A 20160-nucleotide genomic window follows, 5' to 3' on the forward strand; every position below is an offset into this window, starting at 1 on the left:
AAAGTTTTTCTGTTTTTAAAAATAAAGTTAGTTTATTCAAACATTAACGTAAGAAATCATTTGAATACGCAAAAAAAAAAGGTCAACTCTTGTGTATGGTTTTGTACATGGTGTGTCGTATTTCAAAAAATGTAAAGTTCCTGTGTTGTTTTATTCTGTTCAAAATAACAACAGAGCCTTAAACTGTGAGACAGAAGCAGCAATAGACAAAATAAAAACATGAACACAGTAGATCTCATTCAGTGATTGTCTTCTATAAAAAAATGACATTTATTTTTTTAATCAAAGACATCCTCTTTTATTCAAGTCATTGAATAAATTGTGTTTTAAAACATAAAAACACAACCATGTCGTACATTACTGCAGGTGTTTGGTTAAATATACATCTAACTAGACAAGTCTTAATGTAATCATTGATTTATTGCAGGAGAACTGTGTTAATTGATTACGTTCTGTGACTAGTACATACATTTTTTTACTTAAAATGTTCAGTATATTTTATAATCCTCTTTGGTCCTCTGTGCTCTAGTCTTTCTCCACGCTCACAGATGGGAAGGAGTAGGTGGTCTTCCGAGCTAATTGGAAGGCGACCTTCTTCTCGTAGTAGGCGCATTCATTGATGAAGAAAGGGTAGAGCTCTTCTCCTTCGTGTATCAATGTTTCGCCAGAAAATGACAGGAATAAAGGATCCCCCGGGCGTAGAAGCTTAAAATCATTGTCCTGGACAAAGAAAGTGGGGAAAAAAAATCAAAATATGTGAAAACACACTTTCAGAAAGGTAATATTTAACATAAAATATTGAAACTGGCTGATTAAATTCAAATACACCAAAACAAAAGGTGTAAAAACATTTGTGTTCACCAAGCCTTAAAATTATGATTTAAAACGAATTAGAACATCAATTTTTTGTTTCCTGAAACGGCCAAAAATACAAGGACGTTTTCTAAAAGTAGGAAAAAAAAACTTAAGAGATTGTTAAAATCACATGGCTTGCAAGCTTGAATCATGTGATCCTTACTATTTTTTTTTATATAACTTTAGCTGTACTACTGATACAGTACGTTTCACCTTCACGTGTTATTTTCCTAACACCCTGTGAGAAGTTGATTCTGATTTTCTGAAGATTTTGATGTACCTGCAGCTCGGGGTGGATGGCAGCAGTAATTTCTCCAGAAGAGTCTCTTGGATAATCAATGCTTTTTACTAATGTGAATGCTTCCACCTCCCCTCCCTCAAACGTTCGCCCTGTGGGTAGAAAAGAAACTAAACATCTTTGTAGTTCCATCTCTTTGAGCAAAGTTTACACAAGGAAACCAACTGTTACGTTATACTGAAATTGGGGAAACGAAGTACACATGACATAAAATACAATATTAAATAATTGTTCTTTTAAATTAATAATTTGTGGCAAAAATTATTTTTTTGTGCACTAAAATGAGCAATTTCTGGCCACAGTTTTGCATTTTTTGTGCACAAATTAGTATTAAGTGCAAACAAATCAGTACTTTGTGGGAACCAATTAGGATTTTTTTAATATTTTGTGGGCATAAATTGACGTTTGTGTGCATTTATTAAAAAATTATTGGCCACAAATTAAAACTTTTTGGCTAAACATTTTTTATTTAGTGGCCACAAATAAGTAGTGGGACTTGAAGATATTAGAAATACAAATTTGTTCCAACAAAAAAATCATTAGTGCGCACAAAATGCTTATTCATGCACAAAAAAATTCTAATTTGTGTGCTCACAGTGCCAATTTCTGTTCACAAAATTGCAATTTGTGCCCTCAAACTACTGATTTTTTCACACAAAATGCTAATTTGAGCCCTAAAAATTCTAATTTGTGTGAGCACAATGAAAATTTCTGTACACAAAATTCAAATTTGTAGGCTACCCCAAAAATGCTAATTTGTGCCCAAAAATTAATAATTTTTACATGCAAAATGCTAATCTTGTTCGAAATATGCTAATTTGTGTGTACACAATGATAGCTTTGTTCACAAAATTCGAATTTGTACACACAAAAATGCTCATTTATGCCCACAAATTACTTATTTTTGCACATAAAATGCTAATTCGAGCCCTAAAATATCCTAATTTGTGTGAGCATAATGATAATTTTTGTACACAATATTCAATTTTTTACCCACAAAATGACAAAATTACTGATTTTTACACACAAAATGCTATTTTGACCTCAAAAATTCAATGTCTGTGTATATAAAACCAATTTCTGTACAGAATATTCTAAGTTGTAGCACCAAAATTCTAATAAAATACCAACTTGTGCACACAAAATGGTTATTTGAGGGAAAAAAATTCAAGTCCAGGGCTCTGTAGAATAGAAAACAAAATATAGGAAAAAAAAAATAAAACAAAAACTAACTAAAGGATTAAAAAACAAACAAAAAAATCTGCCAGTGATTTAGAAAAATGCAGTTTAAATTGGTTCACCCCTCCCCATTTCCAAGTCATTACAAATATTGAATTGATAAAAGCAGATTACATAAGAGGAGCATTATTTTAATAGCATCTAATGTAAAGGTAGAGCACTGATCTTCTTACCAGCATTGAACTCCTGAATGAACTCCAGAGTGAGATCCACAGCCTTTTTTGCCACATTAAAGATGTCCGCTCTCAGAACCCCGTGGGGTTGAGGGCCAACTTCTATAGCTGCAAACAAAAAGAAAAACTGCTATCAGATCTGCTGTACTGCCAAAAACAAACAAAACAGCATACATGTCTTTCATAGTTACCGAAGCCGTGTTTGCCCACCGCCTCCAGAGAATAAGCATCAGAGAGGGGTATATCCAGCTGAATTGCTCTCACGGGCACAGAGGAAATCTTATTCTAATGCAAAGACATTTTAAAAAGTTTGTTCAATATTTAATTTTTACACATCTGCTCATCTAAACCTACATCCATGACTTAAATTATTTTTTTCTTCATGTTTTTTGTGAATCTTGGATAACATATTGACACAGCTGAGACCACTGAGTCCTTAGTAGGTCAGCATGATTTCAGCTTCATTCCTGCACTTAACTCTTGCCGAACAGAAAATAAGGCATTAAAAATACACCATCAAGAGATTGTGATAATAGAGACTTGACGACCAAATCACAGAAAAAATCTACTATTTGGAGTTTTATTTCTGTGATTTAGTCAGCCTAGCTTGACAGCACATTGTTATCATTATTTATATATTTATTCATTTTTACTAAAGTTGTGCATTTGTGTGTTGTGGGTTTTAGTCTTTCAGTCATTTGAAACTACTTCATGCTTGTGGTTCTTCAGAAACACATGGCCGGTTGACAGGGGCGGAGCTAGAACATTTTATTTGAGGGGGGAAGAACATTTTTGGAAGGGTGGCAAATGGGGACAGCAGAATGGAAATACAATTAAAATGTCAAAAATTGGTATTTCAAAGAGTTTTATTATTGTTCTAAGAATATTGTTTTTGTTATTTATGCCAATGCTTAAAGAAGCTCACATTGATTATTTCTTAATTATTAATTCTTGATTATTTCTTAATTTTTGTCAGAATGACAGTAATATTTGTGATATATGGTGTTTGCTGTCCTCCGACCACTAGGGGGAGTCAGTTAATTTTGTTATCTTCTGCTAGCCTTTGTGCAGAAAGTCAGAGAGATGAAAATGGCGGAATAATAAAGGCACAGTTCAAGACAGACTGGTCTTCAAACGTTTTTATATCAGGCCGAGCATCCGTACATGGTGTCAAAGTGGAATGGAGCCGTTATAGACACCAAACAGTCTGAGTTTCGAAGAAAATCTGGCTATTAAAAAATGGGCTATACAAATTTCAACACATTACTTTGCAAGTTGTCCATACACATCAAAATTTGCGTTGGTCATTCTTTAAGAAGAGGTTAAAATCCAGACGAAGAAGAACAATGAAAGGAACAGAACCAAAGATTAGCTTCTACATCACCCAATAAAAAAGGATCACCCCCAACTTGACCCCGATTTTAAGGTTAAGAAGAGGTTAAAATCCAAAAGAAAAGATTAAAATAACCGTGTTGCTCCTCCGTCCATTTTTATCAACAAAGTCAAAGAACAACAAAACCTCTTCTTATATTACACCAATATGTGTCCTCTAGTGTTCATACAATGATCCAAACTACACCTGTTCTAACACTGAATGTCTTTCCAAAACAAATATTCAAATCTGATAATTTAGCCGAATAGAATTTAACAAAATAAAAAAAGCTCATAAAATGTAGCTCTGCCGGTTGATGTTTTCATGGTGACATTCATTTTTACTATTGATATTTATTACGTTCCATGTAAAAAACAGAAAATATCAGTTCATTTGTTCCAGCTTCATTTGTAATATGAAACATTGGAGTCATAATCACCATTGTAGAAGTTGACGAATTTAAAGAGGATTTCTATAAGTGATGAGAGTTTGTACCTGGATGTATTTTAGCAAGTGCAGGGTTAGCCAGTCCAGAGAGTAGAAGATGAGGCACAGGCCCATGTTGGCAGTTGTGTTGTGGAGATCTACCAGCAGATCCACAGCCTCTTTGCCTCCTTTGGGTCCCAGCTGAGCATTCAGCTCCTGTGCTCGCTTCAGCTCGTAGGGTGTTGAGTCTGTCACAGGAGAACTGGAGACCAGACAAAATCCTACTTTACTGCTATTAGCTCGTGTGAACTGTAGTTTTAACAAAAAAAAAGTTTTTACCTCAGTAAGGCATCGGTGAAGCAGCGGTTGAGATCCTTGTCTGTGTATCTTCTGCAAACGTCCACAGCTCGGGGATTAGTGAGGACAGGGGTCACGGAAAAAGAGCCGGCAGCGCTCACTTTTTTCCTCTGCATTTCTCTTACGATGTACACCCCAGTCATCTCATTACCGTGGGTGCCACCACAGATGGCAACCCTGGACAACGGAGCGAGAGACACATGCTCCATCTGTGTGCAGGAAGACGAGTTATCAAGAATTGGGCTGTGGAGAAGCACAAAACCCTCAGAAGTTCAGACTCTGACCCAAAAAAACGGGAAAGTTCACAGGTCCAATAATGACAATAAGTAAACCATTCAACTAAATAGATTACTCGATGTTTTGACAAGTTAAAGGATGTCAAGGTAACATGTTAAGTTTTTAACAAGTCATGTCACTCAATTTTAATTTTGACTGCACAGACAACTTTCAATAAAAACGAAAAAATGATGCAGAAAAGCTGGAAAAACGAGCACTTATATGAACTGTCATTTGGTTTTGTTGAATCTTTCAATGAATGAATGAAACACTTTATAACTCTCTTAGGCTACCAGAGTGCTTTGCAATAAGATAAAGAGAAACAAAACTGTAAAAACTGGCAGATTAAAGACAAAAATGGGAAACAAAAAATGGGAAGCAAAAATTACAAAAAAGCAATAAAGAACTTATAAGACTTATAAGAATGCAATAAAGAGATGTCACCAACTACTGAAAATTAATAACCATTAAAAAAATCGGGGGGGGGGTCATGATGTTAAAATCAAATTATTTTGTGTTTTTTTTATTATTTATTTAGTTTTATTCTATTCTATTTTAGTTTTTTCTAGTTTATTTTATTTCCTTTCTTTCTTTTCAGTCCTGTTTTCTCCTAAAATCAAAGGTCAACTAAGTACATTTGTGTTTAGTTTTATTTCCGTGACACTGACTAAAATGTATTGTTTTTAAAAAGCACAACGAAGGTCTAAAATTATTTGTAAAACAAGACAATAGCAGCCAAAACGAGGTGTTTTGCTGAAGTTATGGTCTGTAACAGGAGAGCCACATTTGACGTGTCTGCCTGTTTAGTGAAAGTCAAACCACAGGGGAGTGTTCTGCACATCTGCTGCCAGAGACCCAGACTGTTAGTGGAAAATTAAATGTGGTCACAGATAAAGAAGTATATGAAGATGAACGGAAAACTTTTTTTTTTTTTTACATGGGTTTAAAGAAAATAACTCTGATTAGCACACTGGCTCAGTTTGTCTTATTTTTTTTTTCATCCTGACAAAAATAATAAAAAATTAAACAAAAAATAAATCAACTTTAAATATTCAACGAGAATAAGTGGATTTATATTTGTGTTTTAAAGATAAGTAAAATATGTGTAAATGCGGCTGAAAACATGTTAGAAAACGACACGCTAAAGTTGTTTAGCTCCAAATGCGTCAAAGAAGGAAGAAACATTTAGGTCAAACTGTAAGCTGCTGTGTGCAGCAGATGTGCTTCACAAATATTGTCTCTGGAGTTCATTTTATGCTTCAAGTGACACAATTTCAAAGAAAAACACAAGAAAAAAAACAAAATACTCTCCATAAAAAAACAAAAACCTCTCCTTACTTACCTATCTGCTGGAACGCAGCTCTGTTTGTTGTTCACATAACTTCAACGACCTTTAACCTTTGAGGGAGAGTCGTGTGTGGCGTCACACTACCTGTGAACAGAGGGAACTCCAGGGAAGATATCCTGGTTTTTCTAAACCGGACTCGTGCAGACGAGTGTAACATGCTGTAATTACACTTACAGAGTCAGAATCTGTGTGTTCTTCTTCTTCCTGTCACGCTCCACACACCCCTTTACACAGATCAAATTTCATAGAACATGATGCAACAGAAACTTGGGTTCGTTATGTTGTAACTCACCAGCAGGAGCCACTCTCAACGCTCCACGAAGTTCTGAGGAAACAGGAAGCTGACATGAAGACTGAAAATCTATTCTATTATAATGTCAAAGCTGCAACGTGATGTTAAAATAATAATGGAATTTTTTATTCTTCAGGTTTTTGACCTTTCACAATAAATCTGTTGCTTGATAGAAGCCACAACTTAAAAAAAGACATGTATTTTCTGTAAATGACTGATAAATGCATACAAATATTTATATTAAACCTATTTGTCCTATTTAATAAATGAGGTGTTTCTAATAAAATAAAGAAATTAAAAAGTACCTTGTAATCATCAGAAGTTTCTGCCTCTGACAAATCCTCCACTCTGTGACTTTCTCTGCAGGCGGAAGTCTCATGCTCTATTTAGACATGTAATCCTATTGGAGTCATTACTTGATAATAAGCTGCTTTCATTCTCTTCCTCTTCCACCATTTCAGCTCAATTAGGTACATTTAGGAAATAATAATTAGGCTGAAACCAGTCAAACCTTATAGTTCTATGTACATATTTATTTCATGTTTTGTCATCTTTAAAGTTCCACTGTGATCATCATTTGACCTATTTTTAAAAATCTTTTCCGATAGTTTTTTAATTAAAATTATGTAATTTTTAGCCAAAAGGAAAAAAAACTGTCATTTTCTAGGACATAGTTTCTGCTGATTGCCAGTGATTCATTGGACAATCACCTCTGACTCGATCGACTGTTAGTGCAAAGTAAGCCTGGCTTCATTTCCCATTATCCATCTGTTTACATATTTTTCTGCTAACTCACAGCTTCTCACACCTAATTTTACTGGTGCAGCAAAAACTGTGAGCTAAATATTGGAGCTATCCAGAAGATGCCAGCTCAGACGAGGAAAGCGGATCTAGTCGTCTACAAGTGGATGCATCGGGATGAAGCAAAGCAGGGAGTTTCTGTCACAAATAAACTCCATACAGCAATTTATGTCTGCTCCTGATTCACTGAAAAAACATGCAGAAATGCAGTTTTAAGCTCAAATTTCTTTACTTAAGTCCTCCATCATGAGAAATGGCATCTTAAAAGCACCAAAAACAAACAATTTTCTCCAGAATGAGACTTTAAAGATCATTTTTTAACAGTAAAAAGACTGTTGATCAATAAATACATTCCAAATATATTTATTTTTTGCACATTGGCTTCATTTAGCTAATTACATTTCATATATATTCTGAATGCATGAACCTCTTCCTTTATTAGTTAATATGCATATTCATGGGGAATGAAAGGTCGGAGGTCAGAGGAGGGTCTATCTCAGGGTGCACTCCTCTACACACTGATATTTAGACAGACTTCATCCACGTCTCACACAGCAGACAAAGTGACACACCCATCCGTTTCCCTTTTTGCCATGAAAAGACGCCTGAATTATTTACATGTAATTGTGGGGAATGATTTTGAACGCAGCTAATGATGCTGTTAGCAGTTCCTTTAACAGAGAGGTGACCTTTTTAATATGTAGGGACGAGCGCTTTTCAAAAGCAGCTTTCATAAAGTGACATTTGATGAGGGGAGGGGCCCAGAAGAGGTGGCCTCTGGGTAATCTGTCTAACTGACAGGAAACAAACTTTATGACCTTCTCCAGAGGTTTTCACAGCAGGAGGTGTTCTCCAAAGAGAATGACCAACCGTCTCATCTTTGAAGATTGAAAGAAGGAAGGAGACGTGACGAAAATACGATTTCTGTGTCGTGGGATTTGTAACTTTATATTGAAATCCAGCTCTGCAACCTGACTGAATACAACTAGGAGTGAGATGACAGGCTGTTATTAAATGTAAATTAACTTTTTTAACACCGGAGCTCCAGTGTTTATGTTCTTTTATTTACTGTAATTTTAAATTGTTGACACGATCAACGTAATTCCAGCAGATTCTGAAGGGGATAATGTTTACGGTTGAAAAGTGACAGCATGTTAAAGATTTTGAGTTGTTGTTAAAGGGTTAATGGATCTTTGGGTCAGATGCTGTGAAAATGGAGCAATGACGTCCTAAAAAAGAAACTACGAACTGTAAGTGGTACATTTAAAATCCGTAGCTTCTGTAGTTGGAAGGTGAACAACAATCTGTAGCTGAGAACAGTTCTAGAAACCCGTCTGCAGATTCCAGACTTATGAAAGCTTCTCAATCCTCTTAGAAAATAATGCTTTTTTCTTTTTTTTGTTCCCGGTGCTGTTCATTTGTTTGTTCTCTGTAATTTTCAGCTTAATGTTGTTTGGCATCTTTTTTAAATTCTTACAAGAATGGTTTTGCATTGACAAAAAGGAAAATATCTCACATACTTTCCAATTAAATGATTTTCTATAAGGGAAAGTTGTTTTGCAGAAACATTAATATCAACTGTATTTTGCTTTGTTTCCATTTTACAGCTTTGCCTTTGCAATACTTCTAAATTTTGACATACCTGCTCCACTTTATTTTGCTTCTCGACAGTTTTAATTAATTGAATTTAAAAATATGTGGCTATTTCTTTGTATTTATATTTCTTTCACTTCCCGGTCACTGAAACTTCTGTCATTCTTTTAAGTTTTTGTTTTGTCTCTATAAATATTTGCTTTATTCAGCATTAATTGTGTACATTTGTAATTCTTTCTATCATAGTGATTCTTTTGAATTTGACTTATAGAAGTTTTTTTTTTGTAATCCCTTGTCATGCTGAGACGTTCTGAACTTTTGGACCTGCTGGTAAGTCATGTAAAACAGCAGAAAAACAGTGAGTTCATTTGATTCAAATTCACTCCTGAATAAAAAAGACTTGTGACCACAAGCTTTAAATCTAAATTCACAAAGATAGGACTTCTGTGGGACTGCGTTTTCTGATTCATCTTTCATTAGAGTTATGAATTGAATCAGGAGCAAGTCTTATCAGGCAAAAAAACAAAACAAAAAACAATCATAATCTGCTTTTGTGACCCAAAACAGCAAAAGCTCTGTACATCATCCAGACAACAACAATATAATATGTTTGCAGAAATGTATTTCTTAATTGTTAAATCTTTCCATAAGAGTCATAGATTTATGGGCTTCAGTCTTAACAATCCAGAGGTAAACAAAGCTGGGATTTGCATCATGTTCAACACCTCGTGGAATTTACAGTGGGATTATTCTTACATAATGCACATAATCATAAAACCCTGATGAGATTTTCCTTAGGTAGAAATGCTATTTAGGATTAAGATGATCAAACCTATAAGCTGAGGAGGAAATGCTGTTAACCTTTCAAAATAAGAAGAGAGAAGAATCGATCATGATGGGCATTCATCAGGTTGAGTCATATCTGTTGTTTTTGTCTGCCCCCCTCCTCTCTGAATGATCCTGACCTCATCTCACCCCACACCCGTGGTGTTTCTCTGGGAGACGCCTCCCGCGCTGCTCAGCATCAGGACCACTCTGTCCGCATCGCCGCGCGGGTCATCACCCATCGCAGGCGTCGACCTCCTCTTGTCTGCCTGCCCACTGCGGGCTGAAACTGACCCCACAGAGCGGGACATTTGTGCCATGGCCTCTGAACGGGATGGATCTAACACCACCAGAATCCTGGCCAACCAGTTCGTGCAGCCGGCGTGGCGCGTCGCGCTGTGGTCGCTGGCTTACATCGCCGTCTTGGCGGTGGCCGTTTTCGGGAACCTGATCGTCATTTGGATTATTCTGGCGCACAAGCGCATGAGGACTGTCACCAACTACTTCTTGCTGAACTTGGCTTTTGCTGATGCGTCCATGGCGGCGTTCAACACCCTCATCAACTTCATCTACGCGGCTCACGGACAGTGGTATTTTGGAGAAGTCTACTGCAAGTTTCACAACTTCTTCCCTGTGGCTGCTGTGTTCGCCAGCATCTACTCCATGACGGCCATAGCCATCGACAGGTAGGACTGCATCAGGGAGATTTCACAAGTAAAATATTGATTTGAGGAAAAAAAGTTGAATTAATCTGTTTTTCCCATTAAATCAAGTCTATTAAAGTGCTTTACCAGGGCAAACTGATGACTTTACTGTGGTTATATATAACATTTTATTTCTGTAAGAAAATTTAGGATGCAAATCACTATTTATTTGCACATTATTATGACATACCCAGCTAAAAAATATTTTTTACTGGAAAAAAATCACTGTTATGGTTAAAATCAAGCCGACATTGTTTGTCAGATATTTCAGAATCATAAAATTAAACTCCTGCTTGCCTTCACAAGTTCATGTTTTCTTCCTTGCCATGTTGCAGAAAGAAAATAATACATTCAAGTGTGTGCTTTCTCCAACAATAGACTCAAGAACAGTTTTTATTCAAGATCAATAGTCTCCTTAAAGGGTAACCAAACAGGGAGGTTGGAGGGTGACTCCACCCACAACCGAAATTTGAAAATCCAATAAGAGGGAAGGGGCTTGGGGGCAGGACTGTTATCGTAACTGGAGCTTTTTTTTTCGTGCAGCGGAAGAACACAGTAGTACACACAAACACAGGGGCAAATGTAATAATATAATACTGTCTCAGCAGTGATCAACACATGCAGATACAGGTTATTTTCAGAAAAAAGAGAGAAAAGTATAAAAAATAATTAGGTAACAAAAGAAAATGTGACATTAAACAAAACAAAACAGGAGCCCATACTACAATAGCAACCACAGAGAAATCATTTCTGAAGCTTCAGGATTTGAGGAATAAAATTATTTACACTTGCAAATAAAACATGGGAAGGAGGGCTTGGAGCCTCTCCACTTGCAGCAGTGAATATGGTATTTCCCTAAAAGTAAAACGATATAAATAATGTTTGAGAAAGAGTTATCAAGATTTTCCATAAACAGTAGTACATCTGTAACATTACTGGAGCTGCAGATCATGACGTGAGACTTATGAACCTTACATGGTTTGACCAATCACAAAATTCAACTGTAATACTTCAATTTAACCTGTAGGGGGCAGCACACAGATGGGTTCTGACTATATTTTCAAGAATTAAACAATTTTATTTTAATTTATCAAACGTTTGGCAATGATAAGTAGACAGCCCCTTTATGTCCCCATTCATAGAGGTCAACAGCAAAAAAAAAGGTCAGGGTTTGGTTACCCTTTAAATTAATCATTTACAGTAATTTAGCCCTTGCACTTTGTTTTTATACCTATTATTTTATATATATTTTTTACTTCTGCATTTTCGATTTTATCGTACAAGTATACAATTATATATGCAAATTCTCATATCCCATTCTGTTTGAATGGTCAACTAATTTTAATGGAAACAGCTGCTTTTTGAATATTTTGAAATAGACTATGTGATGATTTTGCTCTGAATACAGTCCCCAAGACAAAGCTTAAAGATTTACTCCAACAAAAAATGTTTTTTGCTTTTTTAACATGTTCTTGTAGCAATTTCCTGATGATGGAGGACAGATATAATGAAAGTTAAGCTCTAATTTGCATTTCTGTGTACAAGTTCTTGTTCAGAGTGAGTTTTTAAGGATGTGAAGAAAAATCATTTAGTTGATTTGTGTGTCGTGACCTCCTGCTTGTAGATACATGGCCATCATCCATCCACTTAAGCCTCGTCTGTCTGCAAAAGCCACTGTTGGAGTCATCTTCTGTATCTGGAGCCTGGCTGTGGTTCTGGCCTTTCCTCTCTGCTACTTCTCCACCACTCGCACATTACCCAGCAGGACCTTCTGCTACGTGGCGTGGCCTCGGATGGCAGACGATCCCTTTATGTAATTATACGGTCTATCATAACAAGTGTTTCATTTGTTTTCGTCCACTTAAATTTCATCTTTACTCACATCTTAATAACTTTGTGATTTATTCTTCATCTGTCCAGGTATCACATCATAGTTACAGTCCTGGTCTATGTGCTGCCTTTAGCAGTGATGGGCATCACCTACACCGTTGTCGGGGTGTCTCTGTGGGGGAGTAAGGTTCCTGGAGACTCATCTGAGAACTATCTTGGACAACTCAGGGCCAAAAGAAAGGTAAAAAAGAGTTTATTGTTTTTTCTGTAAACACAATAATTTGAGTCATTTTGGCAAAACTATAAAAATTAAATAATATTTTTTTCTTTATTTTATTTTGTTTTTTTAGATAAAAATAAAATTGGTGAAGCTTCTAGCTATGTTCACACTGGTGGGTTATGCACATTTTGGGCTTCCATGTTTAAATTCTCAAGTACTCACCCTTTTTGAAGAACATTTTTGGGCTCTGTGTACAAAATGTGCATCTACTGAAAGAAAACCTGGTTGAACTTTGACCAATCAGGGACTCAGATTTGGTGGCACATAAATTAATTTTTGTGATTTGTGCCAGTTTATGCTGGAATTATCTGACGCCAAGTCTTTCATTTTTATTGGAATAAAGCTGAGAAAGAAAAATCCCAGAGCAAGATTCACAACATTTCCACCGCATTGACATTTCGCACCAAGCCTCTTCCAGCTGTAGGTGGCAGATATGAGCTGGTAGCGGATAGTGACAGTTCAATATGAACACTTGTTATTCAGGCTTTGTAGCAGTCAAACGAGAAACAAAACAGTCACCAAACACAACAACTACTCAAAATCCAAAAAAAGAAACTACAAGTATTAAGTTAAGAAATGGACAAAGCTGGAACTTAAACAAATGCACACACACACACCCACACACACAAAATATATGCAAACACCATGAACTAAATGTGAGTTCAAGACCATGTGTCACATACCGATTGTGAACATTGTAGCAAACAAACTTGTCTCAAAGGTGCACTTAGATTAAAAGCTTACAGTAAAACCTGCTCCACCAAAATGACTGCATCTGCTGTGTAATTACATTTGCAAATACAATTCTTATCCTAATTGCATTTACATCTCATTTAGCAAAAGCTTTTTAATCAGAGTGACTCACAAAAGAGCAAAACTTAACCTTAAACACACAATCCACATGTGATTATTTTTGAAGCGCATAGGCAGCTATGGAGGAGGTCAGTATTTAATTACTTTTGAATAAACTACACATTCTCACTTCCAATTCCTCATATGTGGACATTTGACCCCCTCCGTATCACCTCTCTGGTGTTTTGGGTGTCTCCAACTCTTTGGTTTTTGACGTGCCGGGTGTTACCATTAAATCTGGGGTCCCCAACCCTTGGGAAGTGGTACTGAATGCAGAACCAGTACTGGGATAGGGTACCGGTACCAGGTCAGGGCTAGGGTACCAGACTATGGGTTGAGGACCCTATTTAGGACCCTAAACCCTATGTCCATGACGAGATGGGAGTGAGAATGTGTTAGAACAACGGCTGTGAGACAGCTCTATGAGTAAGGCTGGATTTCTCTTTGCCCGGTGGGGTAGACACCAGCAGCCACCGCTTACAGAAGGCAATGTGCGGGAGACCTGGATAAGAGTGTTTCCTTATTCTTTTTGAGCAAATGTCAGAATTTTTAATATGCCACAGGAAAATCTGAAACAGTGGAGAGTGGCTGGGTTTTGTTAACTGTTACCCCTGTTAGAAATGTGTTGCAGTAATCAAGGAGAGAAATGATTGTGCCTCCACTGGGAAATGAGTTGAGCAGAAAATACAGGAAGGGTGGGGTCCACCTGATGTCACAAAGGGCAGATCTGCAGCAGGAAAGTGGAAGTGAGACTTTCTCTGAGTTCGCCTGATGGTTAAAAAATGACATTTCTTGCAATTTGCATCGTTGAAAAATCTCAGTTGATAATGAGGCCGAGCTGTGTGGAGCACTTAAAAGTTTGAACGAACAGGATTTGAGTCGGTCTAAAACAGTTGTGAAGATATCCACTTCATAAAGGGAAATGGCCATAAAAGGATCAAACAGGATTAAAACAGGGATTGTCCTGCCGCTTTAGCTGTGTGAGAAGATTTTACAAAAGAGAGGAAAAAGATAACCATGGAATGTCCTCCCCAAAAAGCAGACTGATTGACACCAAAGGGGATATTTGCTTTCTGTGTTGGAAGATTGTTATTTAGAATATGATGAATGACAACGTTTTTCTGCAAAGTTTTTTTCTGTTTGCATGTGTAACAATGGAAAACATGACAGAGTTTGTCTTAAGTCTTCATTGCTCCTGCAAAGTAACTGATGGTTGCATGAAGATGCCCTTTCATGCATTTGAAAACATAGCTTATAGACTCCTGCAGAAATTTAGTGTGGCATCATCAGCAGCTTACAGCATCAGAACATGGATTATGGAAATTTCAGCGGGGATGATGAGCATCTATGAAGACAGCCCGGGGATTAATGCCACATAATGCAGTTCATTGATAAACATTGCAAAGGTTGCAGGGGTAAGTAAGATGGAGGGCTGAGAAGACACAGAAAAGAAGCACTTTCTAGCAGAAATTTAAGATTTTTTTTTTAATTAGAAAATATTTAAAAAATGGAAAAGCTTCGTTTTTTTCGGCAAACTTAGTGGACAGAGTAATCTTCAAGTTGTGCGAGAAAATGAAAACAAATTTTTGTAGCGACAACCAACACAAGCTTTTTTAAAGAAAAAATAAATCTTTTGAGAGAGGAAACAAAACAGTCAGAATCTAAACCAGAAAAAATATATATTTAGAAAAGTCTGGGAATAAATCTGTGACATAATATCAGACCCTCAAATAGCATCCAGGGAGTAGATGAGAAGAGATCACTCTCATGTCTGTGATAGAGATTAGCATCTGCTGGTAGTCTGCTCCGATTCAGTCTCCTGCAGCGTGGCTTTGTGCTGTTACACACTGATGATTTCTGTCATGGTCTCTCACTTGGACCCTGCTGGTACTGGTGCGTCATCACTGACCTTTCCCTGTCCTCTCACACCAGCCAGTGTGGACGTACTAAACAGCAACATTAGATGTGACTGCAGGGAATGGGTCAGAAGACACACAAAGCTGAGGACAGTAATTAAATCCTGGTCAAAATTAGTGTTTTAACACCCTGAAAGAGTAAAAACATCATGTAGTGGAGCCGGTTGTTAAAATATTTGTGCATTTTGTGGTGCATACTTATATTGTACTCAAGGTACCCCTCATGCTTGATTCATTTTGTGCATGAACAGCCCATATTGTTGAGACTGGGGCATGTAGACATTGAATATTTTTGTGACAAATGAATGTATGGCCGCCATCTTTATAAATGGCTACCATTTTAGATTTTTCTTGTGGCTAACATTTTTTTCTGAAAGAGGGGATCCTGTCAAATTTTGGGCTTGTACTAAGAAAATCTAAATTTATTTAAAAATATCAACCTAACCAGTTCCACTAATGTTTCTTATGCATATTATAAAAGTATTAGATTTTTTAAAAGTAAACTGTATTACTAAATTCTATATGGATTCTTTAGGAAAATGAATCAATTTACCAAATCCATCTTTTTCTTTAATGCAATTTCTTGAATATTTGTATAAAAACATGTTTTTTCGTAAATACAATTATGGTAAATGGCACAGCGCTTTTCTACCTTCCTAGAACGCTCATACCCAGTCACACACTGATGGCGACTCCACCGCTCAGTACTGGCGCCAACCTTCCACCAGAGGCATTTTGGGGTTCAGAGTCTTGCTCAAGAACACTTCAACACATGGGTGGGCAAGGCGGGAATTAAACCAGCAATCATCCAATTGGATATCAACCCCCCACCCTAGCTCTGCACCACAACCGCTCCTGTTATGTACAGTACAGTTTTTTAATTAAAAAAAAAAAAAAACTTCATTTTTGTTCAATTGAAATAAAAAAATAAAGTCAAACTTTTTTTCAGTACCAAACACTTTTTTTTTTTTTTTTCCTGAACACAGTGGTAGGAATCACCATGTCATTCATAGAACCATCTTTGGTAAACTTGACCTTAATTAAAAAAGAATGACAGAAGATTGTATGAGTCATTATCCATCCATCCATCTTCTTCCGGGTCGTGGAGGCAGTAGCGGGACATGCCCAAAAAATATGATTCATCATGTAGCTCAGAATGTTCTACCTTCTGGAGGATTTTAAAGAATGCAATCAGCAATTAAACTGAACCTCACAATTTAGTTTTAAACTTTATTAACAATGCATAAAGTTTAAGCATAGATTTCTGACTATGGTTGTCACTTCCTGTTTTCTCCTGAAGGTTGTAAAAATGATGATCATCGTGGTGGTGACCTTCGCCCTCTGCTGGCTGCCCTATCACGTCTACTTCATTGTAACCGGCCTCAACAAGCGTCTGAGCAAGTGGAAGTACATCCAGCAGGTTTACCTGTCGGTGATGTGGCTGGCCATGAGCTCCACCATGTACAACCCCATCATCTACTGCTGCCTCAACAGCAGGTGGGCGTTAAATCTCTCCATGTCACGATCGCCCTGATTCACAGCACGCTTTCATGTCAGCTGTTGTTTGGCTGCAGGTTTCGGGCGGGTTTCAAGCAGGTTTTCCGCTGCTGTCCCTGTGTGCGGGCGCTGAGCTATGACGAGCTGGAGCTGCAGAGCAGAAGACTCCGACCGTGTCACCAGAGTAGCATCTCTCGAGTCGACACGAGCATCCTGAGCAAAAGCAAGAGCTTTTGTTCCCGTGGAAACAGGTCAAAAATGAAATCCGAGCGCTTCAGTAAAAATAGTTGAACTTAAAAGCTTTTGCTGATGAGCATCATGTTTTCTCTCTTGCTCTGTTCTAATTGGATTTCATTTTAAAAAATCGACTGAGTCAAACAGAAACTATTCCTTGTTAAGGGAATTCTGTTGGTGTTTTGACCTTTTTGGAAAGTTGCAGTGGCAAATACATCACACGCAGTAGTAAATGTTGCTGACTGCCTCAGGAGCATAAAAATAATCCTCTGTATAGAATTATTGAACTTGTCTTAAATGCACAAGGATTCTGTTTTTGTTTTTTTTTGTTTTCTAAAATTTGCTATTTCATAGATATTTAAAAAAAATGTCTTTCTGTTGTTTTTCTAAAATTGGTGGCCTTGCTTGTAACATTGCTATCACATGCTCATCTTAAACAACTTATGGTTTCTTTGTGTGTTTCTCCTAAAATAAGCTAATCAACAAGAAAATGGGACAAGTATTTTAAAAGACATTTGATTCCTTCTACTGAAAGTACATAAAAAAGAAATCACTAGCGGCAAATTTAAGATTTAAGATAGTAGGATCCTCCTCCTGGTTAGAAACCTGACTAAGATAAAGTAGTGTGTGTGTTGTGTACACTGGACTCTATGCAGGGAGCTGTGTGTATTCCTGGTTTCAAATAAGAACTTGAATAACAAGAATAAGCTTCCGGTTGTGACAATCTATATGAGTTGACTTAGCAAATACTTTCCCTGGTATTGGTTTATTTTCATTATTTCTTAAATTGTAAGTTAGTTTGTCATAATGTGTATACACAATGACATCCAAAGAGGCAAAGTTTGCCTTCCAGAAACGCAAAACAACTAGTACTCACAAGACGCTATCATCTACTGTATGATTATATGACTTCTTGGGATGAAACGTAGCAACGTTAGAACATTTAAAGCCTGTTCAACAGAACCTTTTATGTGTAATCAAATTGCACATAAAACAATGCAGGAATCTGCCTTTTGCCTGCACCTTTTACATGTCGCCAGCATGAATTTCCATCAGCTCTTGATTTGGTCACACCTAAATACGTGCAAATAACATTAGCCTTAGCTCAGCAAGTTACCTTCGAAGTTTATTATTTAGGACGACAAATGCAATTCAAATTGTTTTTGCATTTTTAGTTTTGAGTATTTTGCTAGAAAATGAACAGTGCGCCTAACATCGTTTACAGTGACTCTTGGTAGCTCAAAATAAATATTTTAAAGTCCAAATGCTCCAGTATTTCCACATGACCAATAGCCCACTGTCCTAACTGAAGATGACTGAGTGGTCATATACCGAATGCAGAAGTAGGTGCATATAGTCCCTTGTAGGTGTGTGAATTGATTAAATTAGACAAGTGGAAGACAGTGTATTTTCTTCACATAAGAACATTTTTGCACACAAGTAAAGATTTTTCTCAGGCAAGTTTCCACATTATACTCCACAAGTACAAATGTTTTCTCACACGTTCCCCTTTTTCCTGCAACTTCACATTCAGTTTTACATGCGTTTGAGATTTCAACTTGTGCGTGTGACATATTTACCTTGATAGAACTATAGCTGGTGTGAATGTATGCTTAAAAAGACACACCTTGTAATTTTTGTCTCTGTGGCGCTTTAGAATTCTGTAAATTGTTTTAATCGAAAGGGTATAAAATGTAATGTAAGATCAATTTATGTCAGTTCTTGAAAGTATTTTTATATATGTTTATATTTGTTTTATGGATGTCAGAAATCAGACTGTTTAGATAGATTTGTCAAAGTCAAAAGGCTTCTAAAATAGGCTTAAGGGTTTAAAATAAGTATTTTTTTAGTTTGCTTTTATTGCAAAAAAAAAAGATAATAATAGTAAAATGATCAGAATTTCTTTTTTCTGTATAGAGAATAGCACATCGGTGTAATTAAGTGGCTTTAAATTATTTGAGTGTGTTTAACACATTTTTATGAGTCTTACGTTTAAGTGCTCTCATACATAACTGCTGTTAGCTGGATCACGTTTGTATATTTAAAAATATCTAGTTATCCTATTAAAGTGAGTCAAACAAAAGCCTGTGAGTTTTTTTTTTCCAAGGCAATAGATATGTGTGAAATGGCAGCTCATATTATCTATGTGTGAAAGTTAAACTTTCCTGTTGCTGTTTCCATTAAAAGACACAAGCTTTGAGATGGATAATTGGAAAACATTTCGAGAGTAGTAGAAATAACAATTTTGATAATCTTTACTTGATCTGCATCTTCACAAACAAGACGTGTACATGTGTTTGTTTGTAAAACTCTTTTTTTTTTGGCAGCACACCTTGTAATATTTGCAACTTCCCAACAGGAATCCCATTCCACTAACCTTCCTTCTGGACAATCTGACTCATTTGGTTAACAGTGGTGGCCTAGAAGTACAAATCACAGCAACAAATTCCTCAATGCAAAAAACATATTAAAGATCACACCAAAATGTTTGTTAAAAATGAAATGAAATAAAAATGAAATGTATCAGGAAAAAATAATTTACAGAAATCAAAATAAGAATAAATACTTAGGTATGTAACAAAATAATTGATGACTCAGCAAATACATTTTGATGCGATTTACCTTTATTAATCCAGAGGGAAATTCCTTCAATCCAACCAGATTGATCCGTCTGAGGCAAATTGTTAATCAAATCAAATTAATTAAAACTATAACATCATTAAATCGCTTCAAAATTAAATAATGGACAAACATTGTCATCCAATCAGTGATGTCCCAAAGTTCCTACCTTTCAAGGTTTCTTTGTGTTTTTTAACATTCATGGAAATTACTTTTGTTTTGTGAAATGTTTAATTTAATTTTCATTTCATTTTTTTGGACTTGTTCTTTGATTTTTTGAATTTTGCTTGAATTTCTAAAATGTAATTTTGTTTTTTATTATTTGTTTTGCTTTTTAAATTGCCGTTGTGATCTTTAAATGTTTTTGTGTTGG

General features: G+C 36.3%; 3 protein-coding genes across 7 annotated transcripts in view; 2 read left to right on the forward strand and 1 right to left on the reverse strand.

The window, feature by feature from the left end:
* cldnd1b (claudin domain containing 1b) overlaps window positions 1-231 on the forward strand; it is a gene marked incomplete in the record, with an annotated part of 3647 nt that extends 3416 nt beyond the window's left edge. Inside the window, 1 exon segment of the mRNA XM_024290062.2 lies at window positions 1-231.
* Window positions 232-352: 121 nt separating this feature from the next.
* Window positions 353-6671, reverse strand: acy3.2 (aspartoacylase (aminocyclase) 3, tandem duplicate 2). Of its 5 annotated transcripts, none has more exons than XM_036212546.1 (8): window positions 6637-6671; window positions 6339-6568; window positions 4703-4963; window positions 4433-4625; window positions 2757-2850; window positions 2566-2673; window positions 1136-1245; window positions 353-720 (listed from the first exon to the last, which is right to left on the reverse strand). In XM_036212546.1, exons 3-8 carry the CDS (start codon window positions 4927-4929, stop codon window positions 526-528), a joined length of 927 nt encoding a protein of 308 aa, XP_036068439.1. In that variant the 5' UTR covers window positions 4930-4963; window positions 6339-6568; window positions 6637-6671; the 3' UTR covers window positions 353-525. The 5 variants fall into 5 exon arrangements, with proteins under 5 accessions (XP_036068439.1, XP_036068443.1, XP_024145827.1 ...); XM_036212550.1 differs by having other exon boundaries at window positions 4703-4929; window positions 6339-6444; window positions 6519-6644; XM_024290059.2 differs by having other exon boundaries at window positions 6339-6444; window positions 6519-6643.
* A 1316-nt stretch (window positions 6672-7987) lies between these two features.
* tacr3l (tachykinin receptor 3-like) lies at window positions 7988-19929 on the forward strand. Its single transcript, XM_024289336.2, has 5 exons — window positions 7988-10541; window positions 12184-12372; window positions 12480-12630; window positions 16738-16934; window positions 17012-19929. The coding sequence occupies exons 1-5, from the start codon at window positions 9985-9987 to the stop codon at window positions 17223-17225; spliced, it is 1308 nt and encodes a 435-aa protein (XP_024145104.2). The 5' UTR covers window positions 7988-9984; the 3' UTR covers window positions 17226-19929.
* Window positions 19930-20160: the final 231 nt, after the last annotated feature.

This window comes from Oryzias melastigma, linkage group LG1 (genome assembly GCF_002922805.2).
Source record: "Oryzias melastigma strain HK-1 linkage group LG1, ASM292280v2, whole genome shotgun sequence".
Lineage (NCBI taxonomy): Eukaryota > Metazoa > Chordata > Actinopteri > Beloniformes > Adrianichthyidae > Oryzias > Oryzias melastigma.

Excerpts from the sequence above, each read along its gene's own strand:
- acy3.2 (XM_036212546.1), bottom strand. The coding sequence starts at position 4,929 with ATGGAGCATGTGTCTCTCGCTCCGTTGTCCAGGGTTGCCATCTGTGGT. Across the intron at positions 2,851-4,432 it reads ACTTGCTAAAATACATCCAG|AATAAGATTTCCTCTGTGCC; the intron begins GTACAAACTCTC and ends TCTTTGCATTAG. Across the intron at positions 2,674-2,756 it reads GGTGGGCAAACACGGCTTCG|CTATAGAAGTTGGCCCTCAA; the intron begins GTAACTATGAAA and ends TTTTGTTTGCAG.
- tacr3l (XM_024289336.2), top strand. The coding sequence starts at position 9,985 with ATGATCCTGACCTCATCTCACCCCACACCCGTGGTGTTTCTCTGGGAG. Across the intron at positions 10,542-12,183 it reads ACGGCCATAGCCATCGACAG|ATACATGGCCATCATCCATC; the intron begins GTAGGACTGCAT and ends TCCTGCTTGTAG. Across the intron at positions 12,631-16,737 it reads AACTCAGGGCCAAAAGAAAG|GTTGTAAAAATGATGATCAT; the intron begins GTAAAAAAGAGT and ends TTTCTCCTGAAG.